The sequence below is a fragment of the Engystomops pustulosus genome, chromosome 3 (genome assembly GCF_040894005.1).
Source record: "Engystomops pustulosus chromosome 3, aEngPut4.maternal, whole genome shotgun sequence".
Lineage (NCBI taxonomy): Eukaryota > Metazoa > Chordata > Amphibia > Anura > Leptodactylidae > Engystomops > Engystomops pustulosus.
In genome coordinates, this window is record NC_092413.1 from 55,623,867 (window position 1) to 55,646,428 (window position 22,562).

A 22,562-nucleotide genomic window follows, 5' to 3' on the forward strand; every position below is an offset into this window, starting at 1 on the left:
AATTGCAGAGAATCGAAGTGCAAGGGCATTACCTCAATACAGTTGAGAATTTACAATTCTTGAATATAAATAATTTTTTACAGTCCTGCTGCTACTAACAACATACACAAATAATTGTTGCATATATAAATCGCATTTTAGGACTGCTAACACATGCTGACTTTCTGTGGAAAACCCTCTTTCATATGCAATATTATGCATATATTGTTAATAGATAGTGTTGAGAAAACCCAAACCCCAAAATTCAGGTCCATGCCAAACATGAATCAGAACAGCAGTGTGCATGGGCTTCAGCTGTGGCTTTGGGAAAAAACATCAAGCCAAGCAGTCAATTGACCAGTCCCATAGCGAGCACAGCCATTGCTGCGATTGCCCAGGCAAGACATGTGACACTGGTGTGGAAGTCCTGGTGCCATTACAGACAGAGGACAGACAAGGAGAGAGTGAAGCTGCAGGGACAGCAAGGGAAAGAATATACCATAAATCACTTTACAGTTGCCCTTATCAGGGCAGAAATAGAGAGAGAAGGCTGTGAGGGAAAGATCAAATAATTGCCCTTTTCAGGGCAGTGTGAAGATGTCTGAAATAACCTTTGTGCATCATCATCAATTAGAGAAATAGCAGCACTCTTGCTGCATCAGTATGTACATTAATTGCAGGGTTCATATTCACTGCATCTGTTTTTAGCAGTGCTAAAGTTTGCTCCATTCATACATTCCTAAATTGCTAAGTCGATATTCACTGCTTCTTTTTTTAAAATAGCAGTGAGAGGAAGAGTTTGCTGTTTTCCCATTGCTTCTTTTAATGCTGTGAGAATAACTGGGTCTAAACACCAAGAGCATCTTTAACCTCAAAGGTATTAACAGCATTAACCCCTTAACGCTCTGCGCCGTACAGGTAGGGAATGTATGAAGAGAGTCCACTTCATACAAAGGTGGGGGTTGTTGCATATTGCAGCAAACCCCCACCGCTAATAACCGCGGTAGGTGCTTGCACCGATCGCGGCTATTAACCCTTTCATTGCCGCCGGCAAAGTCGCCAGCGGCATTTAAAAGATGGCGGCGCGCCATCTTTATTCCAATCGCGGAGCCCCCGAACGTCATCGGGGGGCAGCGATCAGTTGCCATGGTAGCCTCGGGTCTTCGTTTGACCCGAGGCTTAATGGCTTCTGCAGATTCTGGCTCATTGTAATGAATGAACTGCAAAAATGCCATATATTGCAATACAGAAGTATTGCAGTAAATGGTAGGAAAGATCTCAAATTAATAAAATATTAAAAATTTAAATCACCCCCCTTTCTCTAGAACTGATATAAAACATAATAAACAGTAAAAACCACAGACGCATTAGGTATCGCCGCGTCCCAAAATGCCCGATCTATCAAAATATAAAAACGGTTACGGCTGGCGGTGACCTCCGAGACGGGAAATGGCGCCCAAATGTCCGAAATGTGACTTTTACACCTTTTTACATCACATAAAAAATGGAATAAAATATTATCAAAATGTCGCACAGACTTCAAAATGGTTGCAATGCAAACGTCGGTTCATTTTGCAAAAATTACACCTCACACAGATCTGTGCACCAAAGTATGAAAAAGTTATTAGCTTCAGAAGATGGCAATTTTTTTTTCTTTTTTGTACACATTTGTTTAATTTTTGAAAATGTATTAAAACACAATAAAACCTATATAAATTTGGTATCACCGCGATCACACCGAACCAAAGAATAAAGCTGAGATGTTATTTGGAGCGCACACTCAAAGTCGTAAAAACTGAGCCCACAAGAAAGTGACGCACGTGCAGGTTTTTTTCCAATTTTTCCACATTTGGAATTTTTTTTAGGCTTCGCAGTACACGCAATGTTAAAATAAATAACATTAAGGGAAAGTAAAATTTGTTACGCACAAAATAAGCCCTCACACAGGTCTGTACACGTAAAAATGAAAAAGTTATGGATTTTTTAAGTTGGAGAGCGAGAAATGAGCGAAAAATCCCTGCGTCCTTAAAGGGTTAATTTATTTCTATAAATGTTTTTGTTTATTTTTTTATGTTGTGTTATTAATTTAAGTATTTTCCCTTGCTGATTTTGATCAGTGCAACAGCCCTGTTATTAAACCCATTTTCAGTCCTTTTCTCCTTACTTATCCCATATCATAGCCATTTTTGGGTGTTAAAATTCAGTTCCCCATTGACTTCAATAGTGTTGGTGTTAAGGGTCAAGTCATGGCCCAGAATCCAAATTTCGACAAACCCGCTCATCAATATTAATAGAGTGTGGTATTTTGATCAGGACAGACCGTGTAAAATAATGTTTTCTGTTACTGTAGTTTTTTTTATCATAATAGAAAATGGTTGTATATTAGAAAGATTTGATGAGGTTTGTTTCAGTATTGAAGATAAAAGACATATGAACCTATGCAGTTTTTGGACTATTTTTGAACCAAGTGTGCAACGATTAGTGTGTAAACATGCAAATATGGCAAGTTGACATTGAAGCAATTGAAGTGAATGGCATGTTGGCTAGTTCCTGCTTTTTTATTTTTTGCTATTTGTGGATAGTAAATCTGACAATGGATTAATGTATAACTAAATTTACAGCTTTGTTTGTCTCTATTACACATCTTCTGAACATTATTGGCCTTCTAGAATGTTATGTTCATTCATCGCCTTATGCAACTGTGCAAAATGAAGTATATGTCAATATTCTGCATAAAGTTTCCTACCGATTTTGGATTACGAGGCTCGAGCACCAATGAAAGTTTATAGATATCATCTTCAGTGTGGTATAAGTCAAGTGATAACTAAAAAAAAAAAGTGAATTAGATGTTGCAGTATGCATCTTATTCAGTATTTGACATTTTTTCAATTGAGACCGTTAATAAATACAAAAATGGATGTTTTTTGGGTAACCATAATTTTAACATAAATGACAGATCAATTGTGCAGATGATTATAGTAAACTTTGGAGAGGTTTAGCCAAGTGCTGATGCATTGTGCACCAGAGCTTGTTGTTAACCCCGTTGGTAACAGGCCCTAGCCTGTTAGTATATCTGGCGCCTGACTGTGCGGCTGGACCTGCACCTGGGGGGTGGGGGAGGGGGGTGTTTGGTACCCGCTCCACAATAAAAACCTCAATAAATTCTGCCTATGTTCTATACTTTATTAAAAGAGTTATGTTCCCTTGTCCTTTTTGTACCCAATTCTTTGTGAAAATTTAAGCAGTTTGTGTAAATCAGCTTTCTGTCCTGTATTCCATTGAGAACTGAGAGATAAAGGAAGCTGATAAAGTGTCTAATGATTAAACTCTGCATGGTAAGAGTTAATCTTTAGTCTCCTTTCCTTATCTGTATGCTATCCATGGGAATTCAGGTAAATTGCTCACTGCAGGAGAAAGAAGAGACAGATAAAAAGCACAGAGAAACTATTTTCCCATTAATGAAGAATATTCCGAAGTGTATTATTATCATTTGCACAATTAATTAATAAATAAAATGTAATTCAATTCAAAATTACAATGCTACAATGGTGTAAAGGACATCTATCAACGGGATCAAGGATTGTAAACCAAGCACACTGACATACTGATCTATGCCCCCTCTAGCAGGATCTGCTCTTCTTTAAGCTTCATTAAAGGCTTTTAAAATGATGCACATGAGCCTGAGGAGGTCTGGGCTCCATTAACATCTATGGAGCCTGAAGTCCCTCAGGCTAATTTGCATAATTTTAAACGCCTTATTTTGTAAAAAAAACATGGCATAGGAAGCTAAAAGGGGCTAAGAGGGGTCACACACTAGCATGTAAGTGGGCTTGGTTTACATTCCTTGATCCTGGTGGTAGATGTCCTTTAATTAGACTTTAAGGCCTCATGCACACAACCTTATTGTAGGCCGTGATCTGGCCACAAAATTTGCGCAAGATCACAGTCTCCATTGATGTCTATGTCACCCGGTCACGGTGCGGTGAGTGCACAATGTCTCGTCCAAGCCGTGACCATTTAGCTTTCAATGAAGATGGTAGGGGTGATAAGCATTCAGCCATCTTCTACACCCTGCTGTGGGCTACATTCAGATTTCGGACCTGGTTAACACTTGGTTGTGTGCACGCAGCCTTAATCTGTCCCTTGAAGTATGATAAAAACATGGCAACTGTATTCAAGTTCTGTTTTGTCTTGTATTGTAACAAACAGCTAAATCAACTAAATGTAATAATTCTAGATTAAATACATACCGTTAAGAGGTTAATTAAATCCATACTGGTTTCTAGGTGATGTGAAGCACTCTGCAGTGAAACCAGTTCATTGAGGGTGACATATAGCTGTTGCATTTTTACTGTATTTACTTTATTATCATCTATCCAATCAGGGAAAATAACATGCACTGCTATCAAGTCTTTTAAGTGAACACCTAGAATGGGGATCTTGAATCCTTCACACTCTGCAAAGGCTTTCCGATAATTACAGTAGTTTCCATTAGACGAGACCAGCTCAGTCATTTCATCCCACACCTGCGAGGGAAGTCAGAAAATGTGTCATTGATAAAGAGGTTGTTCACAATTTAACTGAGCATAAAGCAATCTAGTGACTATTGAGTTTCATCATATAATATACCTTCATCTTTGAGGAGACCAATGCAATTCAGTGGTCTGAAAGAAGCGTCCTGTAATTCCAGTTATAATGGTTTATATTTATTGAGAATTAGGGACATGTCAAGTCGAATGGGACCTGTGGTTTAGGGTCCCAAATCAACCATTATATTACGTTTGTGTGGTCTAAGTAAAAAAAAAAACCAACATTTGTACTTACCTAGAAGTGAGTCTCATATGGAATGTGATGTAGCACTGGCGTATCCTCTTGTGTTGGGGGAAGTGAAGCCGGGACACTATCTCGGTAACTACGGTGCTTGCACAGTGAAGCCAGGGTGTACCACGCCAGCTTTATTAGACACAGGCACAGGGAACTTGGAATGAAAGTAAGTATAAAAGTTTTTTTTTTTTAATGCACCCCTATGAGGTGGAGGTGATTTGGGAAACAAAACCTCCAGTTCATAATGACCTGTGGGTTGTTTAGTGTCCCAAATTGGCCTGACAGGTTCCCTTTAAGGCCTTATACGGGATCTCTTAAAGACCCTAAATTATAGATCTTGGTTCCCCATGTGCTGCCATTTGTAAAATGAGCACTGAGCACTTAGATTTCCATAAAATAGGAAAATTAATATTTTTGAGTATTCAACCGTACACCATCACTATGACACCTCTGTTATAGGAGAATAAAATGCATTTTATATACCTTTGTTACATCAGAACTGAGATGTGCATGCGTATCCTTAAGGCGAGATATAGAACTATGGCTTAGTCCACCAACCACAGACATCAGTGTGTTGAAGTTCTGAAGCTCCAGTAATTTCTGTAGTGAAAGGAATAAACAGTTAAATCATTTCCAAAATCTCTCTGCAAAATATCTAAATTGGGAGAGGTTTTTATGCTATTTTAGCACTGTACTTGCATAAATCTGTTATCAAGAAGAGAAAATAAAAACATTAGAAGATGGGAACATTTTATTTAAGAGTTTCATTCTTATTACTTTACTGATCCTTAAAAAAATAATTTTAATTTATAAAGGTGTTTTGCAATGTTCCAGTATTATTAGCCTTTTATTATATCTGATATCATTATCAAAACGGCCTATTACCCCTGCCGATCAGCTGCTCGGTTCCACAACTCTCAGTTGATCCTTAGTTGTATGGATCTATATGATCGCTTTATATGTCTTAGCAGTGGTTTTTAACTATAAAACCCAATTATAGTGTTAAGCCCAACCCTTATCACTAGTTAATAGATTGTTGTGGTTCAAACAGCTTTCAGTGGGTGCAGGGTCAGCTCCAGATTTTAGTAGGCCCCCGGGCAACAAAGCCTCGATGGACCCCTTTGCAGTTAACTCACGTGGCGGCATTAAAAATTCTGAATCTAAAACGACGTTTCCTGATCCCTAATAATAATTAACAATAAGTTAATATAAATAATTTATATGGCACACACCGATTATGCAGCGCTACAAAGAGCTTGCCAGAGCTTGGTAAGATAAACTGTTCCCTAGTTTATTATACCAAACAGACCCCCCCTACCGCGTGGTTATTTTATATACATGCCCCTTATGTTATTTTATATACTATTTATATTATATTATGTTATGTTCTACTCACCCCCTATGGATTCATTAGATATAACCCCCATCTCCCCATTGATGCCTTATGAACAGCCTTATGTGGGTTCCCCCAGGAACCGACGGCCTTGAGTGGGGGGTTGTAACAGCATTAAAGATTTATGGAATAGGATGAATAAGACAAATGATGAATCCCAGCACTACTGTTATGTCCAAGGGATTTAGGAAAATTGACCTTTGTTACTGCTGGATTAGTGCCACTGCTCAAACAAGTTATCAGTGGGCTTGCCAAGAGTAGGATCTCCAACTCTTGGTCTAATATTGAAACTAAGAATTAGCTATTAATATTATGTAACCAAAATCTCTTGAACTCTTTCATGACTTTTTAATGTTTCAGATGTTAATGTTTTAAGTTTGAGAGGACATCAGTTGTTTTTTTATTATATTTTTTAAAATAAAAATAGTCAATGAGTAGTGTCATAAAAGAGTCAATGAGTAGTGTCAATGAATTGAATATGTTTTATTTATTTGAAAGTTGTTGAAAGTTACTCCAAGAATGAACCCCTTAATTCTTTATGCATAGCAATGGCAAAAAATGTTCACACCAAAAGATCAACTGGCATTCGCTTTCTGCAATCAGAAGCACAATGTAAATGGTGGCTGGGTTTCTTTTTTTAAAGATAGAAGATTGAATGGATCAGTTTCCTATCAAAACACAGCATTAGACTATCATTCTGCTAATGGCAATGTATGCTGGATTACACAGAGATGGGAATGTATTTAGACTGTTGTTTAGTGAACCGTCAGTTCCCCTGATGAAATACTGTACATTGGAATTCCTAAGAGGCTGCAGCCTTTTAGCAAGTCCAGCACTGAGAATGACGGCCGAAAAGCAAACTGGTCTGACCTGGCAATAATTTCAGCTATAGTCTCTGACAGGTTTCTGGCAGAGACTATAGTAAATATGGTGGGCTAGGGCATCCACGCTCCCACCCACTCGATTTCCCATCCCTTCAGGCACATTTTAGGAAAAAAATGGCCCCCAGGGCAGAGAGCGTTAAAAATACCTGCAATTTGCCTTTTTACATGACTTGTCCAACAAAATTCTGGCAAACAAGACATGTTAAATCCCCCCCAATGTCTAAACATGTATATTGTCTTCATGCATAAGGGCTCGTTCTCTAACCTATTCATTTCCATGATCCCATCATCAATAGGATAAAAATGTTGGTAATAAGGTGTGTCTTCAAATCCACATGTCACAAATAAATCTTACCTCTGCCACGTTGATGTACTTTGTAATTACTTCTGCTCTCTGCTGGGGGGTTGGCTTACTGAGAACCATAAGCTGAACCCACTTTGAAATTCCATTAAATAGCGCTATAGACCTTTCCAGGGTTGGGTTATCAACTAAACTTCCATGAATTACATAGCTTTGGTAATCTGTAAACTGGATGACAACAAAAGAATATATTCACCCATTAGTTCATTAGTAAATTGAATTACAGACGGTCCCCTTCTTAAGGACACCCGACTTACTCCCTAGTTAAAGACGGACCCCTCTGCCCACTTTGACCTCTGGTGAAGCTCTCTGAATGCTTTACTATAGTCCCAGACTGCAATGATCAGCTGTATGGTGTCTATAATGAAGTTTTATTGATAATCCTTAGTCCTAATGCAGAAAAAAATTTTGATACTCTAATTGTCACAGGGACAAAAAAAAAAATTCTGTCTGGAACTAAAATATACAGTTTCGACTTACATACAAATTCAACTTCAGAAAAACCTATCATGTACGTAACCTGGGGACTGCCTGTAAATTGCTATTTAATATTTTTGAAAAAGACACAAAACCAGGCAATGTCGAGCTTGTACGCACCCTTATGTTTTTACTTACAAACCATGGTTTTAAAACAACTATCATTATTAGATACTTTACCAAAAAGAGTGGTATGCAAGTGAATATGGCAGCCTAAACCAGTCTCAAGAACGTAAGTGAATTACCCCTTGATGTCAATTAAAATGCAGTTTTTCATTCTAAATAATATTAAATTCAAAACAGAGCAAACAGTATGGATTGTGTGAACAGATGGGCTCCATATTGTAAACTGCCAACAGCTATAGTAGTTGTACATGTTTGGTTCCTTAACTTTCCCTCTTTGTAAATAAGGAGTTTAACCCCTTAAGGACGGAGGGTTTTCCGGCTCATTTCTCGCTCTCCAACTTCAAAAATCCATAACTTTTTCATTTTTACGTGTACAGACCTGTGTGAGGGCTTATTTTGTGCGTAACAAATTTTACTTTCCCGTAATGTTATTTATTTTAACATGCCGTGTACTGCGAAGCTGAAAAAAAATTCCAAATGTGGAAAAATTGAAAAAAAACCGCACGTGCGTCATGTTCTTGTGGGCTCAGTTTTTACGACTTTCACTCTTCGCTCCAAATAACACGCCTACTTTATTCTTTGGTTCGGTGCGATCGCGGTGATACCAAATTTATATAGGTTTTATTGTGTTTTAATACATTTTCAAAAATTAAACGAATGTGTACAAAAAAGAAAAAAAAAATTTTGCCATCTTCTGACGCTAATAACTTTTTCATACTTTGGCGCACGGAAATGTGTGAGGGGTCATTTTTTGCAAAATGAGGCGACGTTTTCATTGCTACCATTTTGAGGTCTGTGCGACATTTTGATCATTTTTTATTTCATTTTTTATGTTATGTAAAAAGGTGTAAAAGTCGCATTTCGGACATTTGGGCGCCATTTCCCGCCTCGGAGGTCACCGCCGGCCGTAACCGTTTTTATATTTTGATAGATCGGGCATTTTGGGACGCGGCGATACCTAATATGTCTGTGATTTTTACTGTTTATTATGTTTTATATCCGTTCTAGGGAAAGGGGGGTGATTTGAACTTTTAATATTTTATTAATTTTTTTTATTTTTTAAACTTTTTTTTTTCTTTTTTTTTTCACTATTTTTTAGACCATCTAGGGTACAATAACCCTAGATGATCAGATCGCTCCTACCATATACTGCAATACTACAGTATTGCAATATATGGCGTTTTTGCAGGTCTTACATTACAATGAGCCACTGGCTCATTGTAACGAACCTGCATAAACCATGTAGCCTCGTGTCAAGAGAAGACCCGAGGCTACCATGGTAACCGATCGCCGCCCCCCGATGACGTTCGGGGGCGTGGCGATCGAAAAAAAGATGGCGGCGCCCGCGCGCCGCCGTCTTTTAAACGCCGCCCGCGACTTTGCGGGCGGCGTTTAGAGGGTTAATAGCCGCGATCGGTGCAAGCACCGACCGCGGTTATTAGCGGTGGGGGTTTTGTGCAAAATGCAAAAACCCCCACCTCTGTATGAAGAGGACTCAGCCCGTGAGCCCTCTTCATACTTCCCTTATACCTCTGCGCCGTAGAGCTACGGCGCAGAGCGTTAAGGGGTTAAGATCTTCTATTTGTAGGAAATAATACATAAACAACTTTTTTGTTAATGTAAACATCATAGAAAATGAATAAGATAGCATGTATTCTTACAGATATCCTTCTGAATGCTTTATATTCAAGAAATGTTAGGTGCTCCGCCAGCTCCACAGGCTCCAGATGGTCGAACAGAAGGCAAACCTTCCCCTTCTTTGATGTTTTTTTCCTCTGTGTGACTCTCCGCATCCAGTCATAAGATGGGCTGAAAACAAGAGTGACAACACAGACTGTCACCACAAAATGCTGAAGTCAATGAACAATTAACAATGATCTTGTTGTGGTGCCTCCAGTTCCCTGCATCGCTCTGATCTGATCACCTTACTCTTTATATTAACAATACGTAATCGACATAAAACAGACCTGTATCTAGTTGTTTGTATAGTCAATTACATCTCTAATTAATTATAGTTGGCTAATAGATGTCTTGAACAATTATTATTGTGTAATGAAGAGATGGAAGCATAAAAATGCATTGTTACATAAAATACATTACAAGTCTGCATCCAGTATACAACATGGAAAACTTGTGAACAACTGTATTTTTATGTTTTTTTTTTAATCCTAATGAAGTATTCAAACTATTTGTTTTAGCTTCTCCCAAGCTGGTAAAAGCTCAGATTTGAGTCTGATCCGATATCTGCAGTACTTTGTATAAATGTATCCACAAACAATACAAGGTCAGCTGTAACATGAATTGTACACTTGACATCTGGTTTTAGAAGTTAGATCACCAGTTTCCGACTACAGGTTTCTTAAAATAAAACAATGCTTACAGGAAGTGTTTATTGTGTGCACTATCCCACAAAAAACTCACTTTGCAATACATGGCGAAACTTAGCATGGTAAAAGTGAAATCCCCAGATAAAGGGGAGATACTGATAAAGCTTGTTTTATGGGGGATTTGTACCTTCTTCATGCTACGAAATCCTCCCATTTCCAAACATGCATAAATATATCAAAAAAGAAACATTACAAAGTCAATACAATCGGACATAAGGCAGCACCCCATTGTACTTCGGGATTGTTAAATTTTCTTTTTTGTTCAAGGTAAACTGACTAAAAAGTAATATTTTTTTTATTGGTAATATGATGGTGCTATGTAAACTTATTAATATTATTAGCAGTAACATTAGTAGTAGTATTATATTTATAAAGTCTTGTGAGGGGGCTATGTTCTTGTCTAGAGCTATGGTGGTTGGTGTTGTTTTCTGTTTTGTATGTGTATTTCATTTTGTATTTTATTTTATTTGATTTATGTTTTCTATATTCTTGGTAAATATTGTAACATGTTCCTAAATAAGTTACTAAGAGCTCTAAAGGACATTCATAAACATATCCCTGCAATTCAGCATCTTGTTTTATATATTTTTTTCTTTTCTTTGCATTGCAAACAATCCCATGATCCTTCAGTCCTGCATTACAGAATGAGGTCACACACATTACACCACACTGTTCAAATTAAGATCAGGAGCGTAACTCAAAGTATATTGAAGGGGAATGGGTGCAACTTGGAGAAAAAGGAATGCTTCTTTAATTCATATGACTTTGCGCATTATTGACAAAAAACTGTTTCTGCATAAAATAGATGAAAGACTCACATGCTGGATATGTCTATAAGATTAATTTGTTCTTCATAACCCAGTTGGCTTGCCAGTTCTCTGAATTCCTCTGTCATCTGTATCAATCCCAAATCCAAATTAAACTCTGCAGGAAATTCCAGAATCCAGTATCTGCAACAGACAAATGGGTCAACATGACTTTTTGTCCTCATAAAAGGAGCCCTCTTTGATATTAACATCTTAATTGACTAGCAACCCATCGATCAAACATTCCTCCTAAATGTATTTAAAATGACAATAAGGTTTCTAGATCCAGATTTAAAACATATATTTATAATGGTGGAATCAAGTATTGCTTTAGATTGAAACTTTTTATAAAATACTAGTTGAATTTTCCAGTTTGATAGAAAACTTGTTTATTGAATGTGAAATGGATCATTAGAATACATTCTGTTACACCTTGTATGTCTTATTCTCTTCATTTAAAAAACGATTGGTTGTTATCAGTGATATCAGTAAATAAAACTTTCTTATTTATTGTAAGAGACTCTAAGCCGACTCTGATCATGTCCAGTGGGCATAGACGCATGGTTCATTACATGAGAGATTTAGCTAAGCACCGTGTCCTAGCTATAGGTTTTGTGGTAAAACCACTTAATAGTATACTGTAGATATGACAATCTTAATGTGTTGCACACTTGGTCTACAAATAGTCCCACAATTTAAACAAAAGAAAGAGAGAAATTACTCTGACCAGAGCTCCAACAATCCTTTATAAATTCTTTGTGAATCCAACACAGTATATTGCTTGACGTACCGATCCTTTTCAATGAGTATTACACGTCTCCACAGGTTTCTGACAAGAATAGTTCACCATTCAGACCAACTCCATCGCTTACACAATATACTGTAGATACTGCACATGCATGCCAATCTGACTTTATGGCCAGGTTTCAGCCACTTCCATGCCCACAAAAAGCAATATTAACCAGCCTCCCGTTTGCTATACCAAAACCTTGCCTCCCCTCATATGGACACTGGGAAGAAGGAGTGATCGGAGAGACAACATTTCTAAGCAACCCTAAAGATGCCTCTGTCACTATATCCTGTGACACCTACGGGATAAAAGTATCTCTTATAGTCCAATAGAGTATCTTCCTGTTACACTGTATATGTACAAATAGCAGCCTAAAATACTTTCTGACCTAAACAAGTTACATACCCCCTGAATGGATTTAAAAGGAATTGTAGCTCGATGGAACCTACCCCTAAAAGTTAACACAGGCATATCCATTGTATCAACTAATTTCCCAGGTCCCTGTTGAGAAAGAGATAACTGAGCTCTGCACAGTACGCAAGTGTTTTGTGGATTTCTTTAAAAAAGGCAAATATTCTTTCACTCTCTAGACAAATGTTTCGACTGATTCATGTTGTTGTGGGTGGATAACAATTGTAATACAGATTGTATCTTAACAACAGTACCTCATAAAGTGACAGGTTTTTAAACGCAACTCATCACAATTCTCACCGCTGGCATTTCGATAAGTGCATATATTAAAGAAAATTATATGACATTGGTTGAAAAAATTTGACCGACAAAATGTTTCCATATACCGTAATACCCACAAATCAATTTTTTTTGGCTACTCTATGAAGACTGGGGTAAAAAAGTCCTGTAGATCATGAAAGAAATCTTTAGACCAAGGGAAGACGCTATATAAGTCTGGAAAGACACAATATATAAAGCTGGGGATGCATGTTATAGAAGATTGGGAACACACTATACTGTATAAAGCTATGGACGCACAATATATGAAGCTGGGGATGTACAATACAGAAGGATGAGAATACACACTATAAAAAGCTATGGACGCACACTATATAAAGCTGTGGATGTATACTACAGAAGGATGGGAATACACACTATATGAAGCTGGGGATGTACACTACAGAAGGATGGGAATGAACACTATAAAAAGCTATGGAGGCACACTATATAAAGCTGTGGATGTACACTACAGAAGGATGGGAATACACACTATATGAAGCTGGGGATGTACACTACAGAAGGATGAGAATACACACTATATGAAGCTGGGGATGTACACTACAGAAGGATGAGAATACACACTATATAAAGCTATGGACGCACACTATATAAAGCTGTGGATGTACACTACAGAAGGATGGGAATACACACTATATAAAGCTGTGGATGTACACTACAGAAGGATGGGAATGCACACTATATAAAGCTGTGGATGTACACTACAGAAGGATGGGAATACACACTATATGAAGCTGGGATGTACACTACAGAAGGATGAGAATACACACTATATAAAGCTGTGGATGTACACTACAGAAGGATGGGAATGCACACTATATAAAGCTGTGGATGTACACTACAGAAGGATGGGAATACACACTATATGAAGCTGGGATGTACACTACAGAAGGATGAGAATACACACTATATAAAGCTGTGGATGTACACTACAGAAGGATGGGAATACACACTATATGAAGCTGGGGATGTACACTACAGAAGGATGAGAATACACACTATATGAAGCTGGGGATGTACACTACAGAAGGATGAGAATACACACTATATAAAGCTATGGACGCACACTATATAAAGCTGTGGATGTACACTACAGAAGGATGGGAATGCACACTATATAAAGCTGTGGATGTACACTACAGAAGGATGGGAATACACACTATATGAAGCTGGGATGTACACTACAGAAGGATGAGAATACACACTATATAAAGCTGTGGATGTACACTACAGAAGGATGGGAATACACACTATATGAAGCTGGGGATGTGCAGAACAGAAGGATGGGAATGCACACTATATAAAGCTGTGGATGTACACTACAGAAGGATGGGAATACACACTATATAAAGCTGGGGATGTACACTACAGAAGGATGGGAATACACACTATATGAAGCTGGGGATGTACACTACAGAAGGATGGGAATACACACTATATAAAGCTGGGGATGTACACTACAGAAGGATGGGAATACACACTATATAAAGCTGTGGATGTACACTACAGAAGGATGGGAATACACACTACATGAAGTTGGGGATGTACACTACAGAAGGATGGGAATACACACTATATGAAGCTGGGGATGTACACAACAGAAGGATGGGAATACACACTATATAAAGCTATGGAGGCACACTATATGAAGCTGGGGATGTACACTACAGAAGGATGAGAATACACACTATATAAAGCTATGGACGCACACTATATAAAGCTGTGGATGTACACTACAGAAGGATGGGAATACACACTATATAAAGCTGTGGATGTACACTACAGAAGGATGGGAATGCACACTATATAAAGCTGTGGATGTACACTACAGAAGGATGGGAATACACACTATATGAAGCTGGGATGTACACTACAGAAGGATGAGAATACACACTATATAAAGCTGTGGATGTACACTACAGAAGGATGGGAATGCACACTATATAAAGCTGTGGATGTACACTACAGAAGGATGGGAATACACACTATATGAAGCTGGGATGTACACTACAGAAGGATGAGAATACACACTATATAAAGCTGTGGATGTACACTACAGAAGGATGGGAATACACACTATATGAAGCTGGGGATGTACACTACAGAAGGATGAGAATACACACTATATGAAGCTGGGGATGCACACTACAGAAGGATGAGAATACACACTATATAAAGCTATGGACGCACACTATATAAAGCTGTGGATGTACACTACAGAAGGATGGGAATACACACTATATAAAGCTGTGGATGTACACTACAGAAGGATGGGAATGCACACTATATAAAGCTGTGGATGTACACTACAGAAGGATGGGAATGCACACTATATAAAGCTGTGGATGTACACTACAGAAGGATGGGAATGCACACTATATAAAGCTGTGGATGTACACTACAGAAGGATGGGAATGCACACTATATAAAGCTGTGGATGTACACTACAGAAGGATGGGAATACACACTATATGAAGCTGGGATGTACACTACAGAAGGATGAGAATACACACTATATAAAGCTGTGGATGTACACTACAGAAGGATGGGAATACACACTATATGAAGCTGGGGATGTGCAGAACAGAAGGATGGGAATGCACACTATATAAAGCTATGGACGCACACTATATAAAGCTGTGGATGTACACTACAGAAGGATGGGAATACACACTATATAAAGCTGGGGATGTACACTACAGAAGGATGGGAATACACACTATATGAAGCTGGGGATGTACACTACAGAAGGATGGGAATACACACTATATAAAGCTGGGGATGTACACTACAGAAGGATGGGAATACACACTATATAAAGCTGTGGATGTACACTACAGAAGGATGGGAATACACACTACATGAAGTTGGGGATGTACACTACAGAAGGATGGGAATACACACTATATGAAGCTGGGGATGTACACAACAGAAGGATGGGAATACACACTATATAAAGCTATGGAGGCACACTATATAAAGCTGGGGATGTACACTACAGAAGGATGGGAATACACACTATATAAAGCTATGGAGGCACACTATATAAAGCTGGGGATGTACACTACAGAAGGATGGGAATGCACACTATATAAAGCTATGGAGGCACACTATATAAAGCTGGGGATGTACACTACAGAAGGATGGGAATACACACTATATAAAGCTATGGAGGCACACTATATAAAGCTGGGGATGTACACTACAGAAGGATGGGAATGCACACTATATAAAGCTATGGAGGCACACTATATAAAGCTGGGGATGTACACTACAGAAGGATGGAAATACACACTATATGAAGCTGGGGATGTACACTACAGAAGGATGGGAATACACACTATAGAAAGCTGGGGATGCACGTTATAAAAAGCACACACTACATAAGGACCAAGGATATATATTTTTTAAAGCCAGAGACATACGCTATAAAAAAGACAAGTAATTTACACTATATACGGACTAGCACACGCATCATACAAGCCAGGGACATACATTGTATGAGGATGGGAAGATATTATACAAAACTGGGGACAAACACTATAGAAGGCCAGTGACAAACACTACAGAAGGCTGGGGATACACATGGTTTGTGAAGATTCAGTAGATGCTCATCAATCATAACTTTGGCTGTTAAACTGGTTATACCATATTGTACATATGAAATTATTGCAGTTTTTCTTGCTGTAAATAAAGGATATATGGACAGAAGTTTTCCAGCAAGTTCAGTAGATGACAGGTACCAACGATGCATTAACAACACCATTCTCGGCAGTAAGTTGTTGTCATTCAGATCTCCTTTCTCATCTGTGAAAATAAACAAAAGCAAATAAAGAAAATCATCTGCACAATGTGGTTCTTGATGCCTATTGTATCTGTACACTTTAGTCTGCATTTAATTATTCATTGCAGATAAAGGGCAGCAAAGAAGAAAATAGATTTCCTCACCTACAAAAATAGATCTGTCGCAGACACGACTTAACGCTTGTCTTAAGATGATTAGGTGTGAAGCACACTTTCCAAAATAAACTAATTGTAGATTCTGTATTCACAGGTTCATTGCATGCTGCTTACCTTTCGTAATACACAAGCCGAAATTTAAAAGAACTGATTCACTGAGTTATGTTAGAACAAGCCCAAAAAGCCTGGCACTAACACTGGGGGTTTATAGACAAGAATGTCTAGTCACTTCTCTCCGGCATTTCAATGGCAAAATGCCACTATTACAATACAGGCCCTTGGGTTACGTTCAAGATAGGTTCCATAGGCTTGTTCTTAAGTTGAATTTGTATGTAAGTAGAAATTGTATGTTTTACAATTTCAGTTCCAGACAAAAAATTTAAGTTTCAAAATGTTTTGCTGTAATGGGACCAAGGATTATCAATAAAGCTTAATTACAGACATCTTACAGCTGATCATTGCAGTCTGGGACTATAGTAAAGCATCCATAGGGCTTCACCAAAGGTCAAGGAGGGCAGAGGGGTCCGTCTTTAACTGTCGGGTGACCTGAAGTAGGGGATCGCCTGTACTGGTGTATTACTTTAATTGACCTTTTAGTACTGGCTCGCTACAATACAGTGTAGTATTACTTGTTCAATACTGCTCTGTACCTGTGCCAGAATGAGTTGCTCCTTTGGATACCTAACATTTTATTTTCCTGGTACACTGTGTACTGTATAGGGCACTAGAGAAGGGCCTGTTTTAAACATTAACATAGTAGAGCCCCTATACTGTTGTTCAATGAACTAGTACTTATCAGCAAGATAGTAGTTAGCACTCTTTGTACTGTACTATAACAGCACAGTGCTCAGCTTCTAGTCATTATACACTGTACTGCCCAGGAGCAGTAACTCAGAATCAGTGTTACCTGAATTTGGGTGTCTTTTCTTACTGGTTATTATCATGTCACAGGTCTTTTTGAAACATGGACATACAAGGTGCTGGCCTCATAAAAATCCTGGCGTAGCACTTGTTAGCTGGACTAAAAACTATGACAGGTCCAACCTGCAGCTACAGAAGTTTTATGGTGCAGATTATAGTAAATTTGGCTGGCTAGGGCATCCCCACCATGGTCCATCTTGTAGCCCATCCACTTTTTTGGGCAGAGCATGAAAAGCATACTTGAAAACTGGAAAATGTATCTGCATATTCCTTATACATGTTATCTGCATGTCTTCATGAGCTTTGCTATTACTTTCTGGTCATGGCTAGCATATGTGGACATCAGAGCTAGTCCAAGGGTCAGGCAACCTGTGAAGTCGTGATGCACAATATGTTCCTGCTTAAAAAAGTGATTAGGATCCCAGAAAAAAATATATTACTATTATATTATTGAATAATTTTTTGTTGATAAAAATTGCTTTGCTTATATGACAGAAGATATTTTTCTGCAGCATAGAGTCGAACTTTTTAATTTTATGTGGACAAGTGAATTAAAAACTTTCCCCAATATGTGTAGTATGTCAACAGATTTTACCCCATTTAACCGCTAGCCTCCTCAATCCGGTGACATCACTTGGGAAAAACCCAGTACATTGGCAGCAGCCAATCACCGGCTGCTACTATTGGTCATTCCTACCCCAATATTCAGAAGATAGGAGAGTCACTGGGCAACACGACATATCTCACTGTATAAGCATAGGAAATTCACCTGACATGTCCTTACAACATATTGATAAAACAACATAATAATAATCATAATCTTTATTTATATAGCACCATCATATTCAATCTTCATATTCCATTCATATCATGTGGACATATACAAATAAAATAAAACATGACATGACTTTATATGGAACTAGAGCTTACAAGAGCTAACAATCTATGTGAACACAAACTTAAAGGACATCTACCACCAGGATGAAGGACTGTATGGAAATTAGCCTAAGAGGCTCCAGGCTCCATTAACACCTGTGCATACAGTCCTTCATCGTGGTGGCAGATTCCCTTTAAAGATATGAATCTCATCTTTTAGAGGGAACTAGGCTTGTGGTTCTGAGATACAGACTGTTAGATACACAGTTTGAAATGCAAGCTGCGGATAAAAATCCAGCACCACAATCCTTAGGCTATCTTAAAGATAGTCCATCTGATTGGATATGCTTATCTTTTATATGAGATATATGATAGGAATATCCTGTTTATTAGCTTTTCTATATTAACCGGTTAAGGACCGGGCCCTTTCCCGTTTTTTCATTTCCATTTTTCACTCCCCACCTTCAAAAATCTATAACTTTTTTATTTTTACACGTAAAAAGCTATGTGATGGCTAGTTTTTTGCGTAACAAATTGCACTTCATAGTGATGGTATTAAATATTCCATGCCATATACTGGGAAGCAAGGAAAAAATTCCAAATGCAGTGAAAATGGTGAAAAAACGCATTTGTGTCGTATTCTTGTGGGCTTGGATATTACGGCTTTCACTTCACGCCACAAATGACACATCTAATTTATTCTTTGGGTCAGTACGATTACAGGGATACCAAATTTGTATAGGTTTTATAATGTTTTCATACATTTACAAAAATTAAAACCTCATGAACAAAAATTTTTTTTTTATTTTGCCGTCTTCTTGTGCTTATAACTTTTTCATACTTTGGTGTATGGAGTTGAGGGTGGTGTCATCTTTTGCGACTTTTGATGATGTTTTCAATGATATTATTTTTAGGACTGTACGACCTTTTGATCACTTTTTATAGAATTTTTAATTTTTTTTTAAATGGCAAAAAAGTGCCAGTTTTGACTTTGGACGCGATTTTCCGTTACGGGGTTAAACGCAGTGAAAAAGCGTTATTATATTTTGATAGATCGGGCATTTTCGGACGCGGCGATACCTAATGTGATTATGATTTTTACTGTTTATTTATATTTATGTCAGTTCTAGGGAAAGGGGGGTGATTTGAATTTTTAGGTTTTTTTATTATAATTTTTTTTTTTTAACTTTTTTTTAAACTATTTTTCAGACTCCCTAGGGTACTTTAACCCTAGGTTGTCTGATCGATCCTACCACATACTGCCATACTACAGTATGGCAGTATATGGGGATTTTACTCCTCATACATTACAATGTGCTGATAGCACATTGTAATGAATGGGTTAACCCGAAGTAGCTTCGGATCTTCGTGAGACCCGAAGCTACCATGGCAACGGATCGCCGCTCCCCGATGACGTCACGGGGAGCGGCGATCCTCGGAAAGATGGCGGCGCCCATGCGCCGCCATCTGTTTGAAGCCACCGGCAGCTTTGCCGGCGGCGTTCTGCAAGAAAACACCCACGATCGGTGCCGGCACCGATTGCGGGTGTTACCGGTAAGCCTTTGCTGCAATATGCAGCAGAGACTTACCGGCTATGGAGAGGGCTCGGCCCGCGAGCGCTCTCCATGCATCGGAACGCGACCGCCGCCGTGAATACACGGCGGGCGGTCGCGAACCGGTTAAAAATAACATGTTAAATATTGTATCTTTATATTATTTTAAGTTAGGTTTATGCTATTACAACACAATATTTTCAAGTTTGATTAGTTTGTTTCAATATTAACATTGTGTCTTTGGCATTTGCTCAGAGCTGCTATAGATAGAACTGTAGCAGACATACCAAACATCTCGATGCAAGTATACAGAAGTTCATCCAGCGAAGCCGCCTTCCGAAATGTACTGGATCCCATTGTTTAGTCATATATGATTCGTACTGTTCCAGAATACCATATCTCCTTAATGCAAAAATCCTGTAGAAATATGAAAACAAATATTTGTAATACAGGCGGTCCCCAACTTAAGAACACTTGACTTACATACAACCCCTAGTTACAAACGGACCACTGGATATTGGTAATTCATTGTGCTTTAGTCCTAGGCTACAATGATCAGCTGTAACAGTTATCACAGGTGTCTGTAATGAAGCTTTAGTGTTAATCCTGGTTCTTATGACAACCCAACATTTTTAAAATCCAATTGTCACAGAGACCAAAAAAGTTCTGGCTGAGATTACAATGATAAAATATACAGTTCCGACTTGCATACAAATTCAACTTAAGAACAAACCTACAGACCCTATCTTGTATGTAACCCGGAGACTGCCTGTACATGATGTGAAAAATGATACATATTTTATCCAGCATTTAAATAATACATCACTTTGAAAAACATGGAACATAACATTTTTCCGGCATATCATACTAAAGGGAACCTGTTATCAGAATACCCTTTTTCTGGCTCCCTCATGTCCCAATAGAGAATAATGTGCACATTGCCAAAGTATTTTTATTATAAAACTGTCTTTTTCTGAGAAAAAATAAAAGTTAGATGAAATTTTAAGTTTCTTTATGCAGAGCAGTGACCCTAGTTCCATGGGAGTGGCCAGTAACAAGCTGTTCCACCACCCTTGGAAAACTGCTCTGTCATGAATCTATTTTAAATTTTAATAAAGCCCATATCCCTCCCATTTTAAATAAATGCATGATGGAGCAGTTTCCAGAGGGTGGGGAGTGAAACCACTCCTCACATTTCTTTTTATCGGAAAAAGCCAGTTTTATTATAAAAACACTTTGACAACGTGCACACTATTCTCTATGGGGACATGGGGGTGCCAGAAAAAATGCTCCTGATGACAGGTTCCCTCAAAGATGTGATTTTTTTTATTAGAAGTTTTATAAAGCACTATACAGTATAATACACCACTCTTAAGCACATATTGATTTCTTTGTATTACATTTTTTGAAAAGTACTCTCACATATGTTAAAAGTAAGGAACCTCATTAAATGCAGAAGATTTATTGCAGGAACTTCAGAATAGGGTTTGTAGAAATGTATGTGTCTTTTCCTAAAACAATGCAGGTTACATAAATAGAACTCATTTTTAGTTGTAGACTTTTCTGCAGCACATTTCTGACCCAGATAGATTACTATCCTTACTACAAATTATCATATAATTACCATAAATAAATGGAGAAAAATGTTCATAATAATTTGAAGAACATAATTTGCTTTGTAGTCTTTTAGCCAACAATTTCATAGCCTTCTTTGTTCAGTATAAAAGCTTAAAGAAAGACTAATTCACACAAAGTTAGTTCAAATTAGTCAAAGTATAAAAAATCATTAAAACATTATTAATGTTTAGCCTATTGTACTAAAACAGCCTTTTCTGACCTACAGAAATCAGTTTTGTTGGATGGAGCACTTATCCTCATTATTTTTGCCTTTTGCTAGCAGTAACATCTGAAATTGTCTCTCTGTCATTCCATACAATGTGAACAATTTGAATGGTAAAACTTTCTTTGGTATTCATTATCAGGTGTGAATGTGATGTAAGAACACTACACGTGATATGACATTCCCAGAAATACTAGTATATACTTTTGTACACAGATCAAAAGTAAATTTAAAGTCGTAAAAAAGTAAAGTGGAGGACAAATATGTACATTATACTTACAAATATTGCCTTTATGGACATCTGTCTCTGGAACTAGCCCCGTTGTTCATGGATGTATACCAATATAATCTGTTCTGCCACTTAGTGTACATACTGCTTATTAGCCCATTCTCTGGTATAGACTCACCTTTATATTACTACCTGCCCCAAATCATATAATGCCACAAATCAATTATATTGCATAACCAAGGTCATTGTGCGATTTTGGGCTTTTGTATGATTTTGTTAGATGACATAGAAGAGGTTAAAGTAGGCAACAAAGTAATCTGTGTGCCTTAGACCCTCAACATGCCCAGGTTTCAGTCTGTTGGAGGTGCAGCATCCCGGCCAATTCGCATGGCAGAGGAGTGGTTGC

General features: G+C 37.9%; 1 protein-coding gene across 2 annotated transcripts in view; it reads right to left on the reverse strand.

The window, feature by feature from the left end:
• The window catches only part of RASGRP3 (RAS guanyl releasing protein 3), an 80,482-nt gene that overhangs the window by 16,932 nt on the left and 40,988 nt on the right, over window positions 1-22,562 (reverse strand). For both annotated transcript variants that reach the window (XM_072140836.1, XM_072140835.1), the window contains exons 2-10: window positions 20,375-20,504; window positions 16,479-16,584; window positions 12,693-12,755; window positions 11,250-11,381; window positions 9,706-9,853; window positions 7,436-7,609; window positions 5,287-5,403; window positions 4,230-4,505; window positions 2,726-2,803 (exon numbers count right to left, since the gene is read on the reverse strand). In XM_072140836.1, coding sequence (XP_071996937.1) covers window positions 2,726-2,803; window positions 4,230-4,505; window positions 5,287-5,403; window positions 7,436-7,609; window positions 9,706-9,853; window positions 11,250-11,381; window positions 12,693-12,755; window positions 16,479-16,584; window positions 20,375-20,444 — 1,164 coding nt within the window. In that variant the 5' untranslated portion in view covers window positions 20,445-20,504. The remainder of the gene's footprint in view (window positions 1-2,725; window positions 2,804-4,229; window positions 4,506-5,286; window positions 5,404-7,435; window positions 7,610-9,705; window positions 9,854-11,249; window positions 11,382-12,692; window positions 12,756-16,478; window positions 16,585-20,374; window positions 20,505-22,562) is intronic.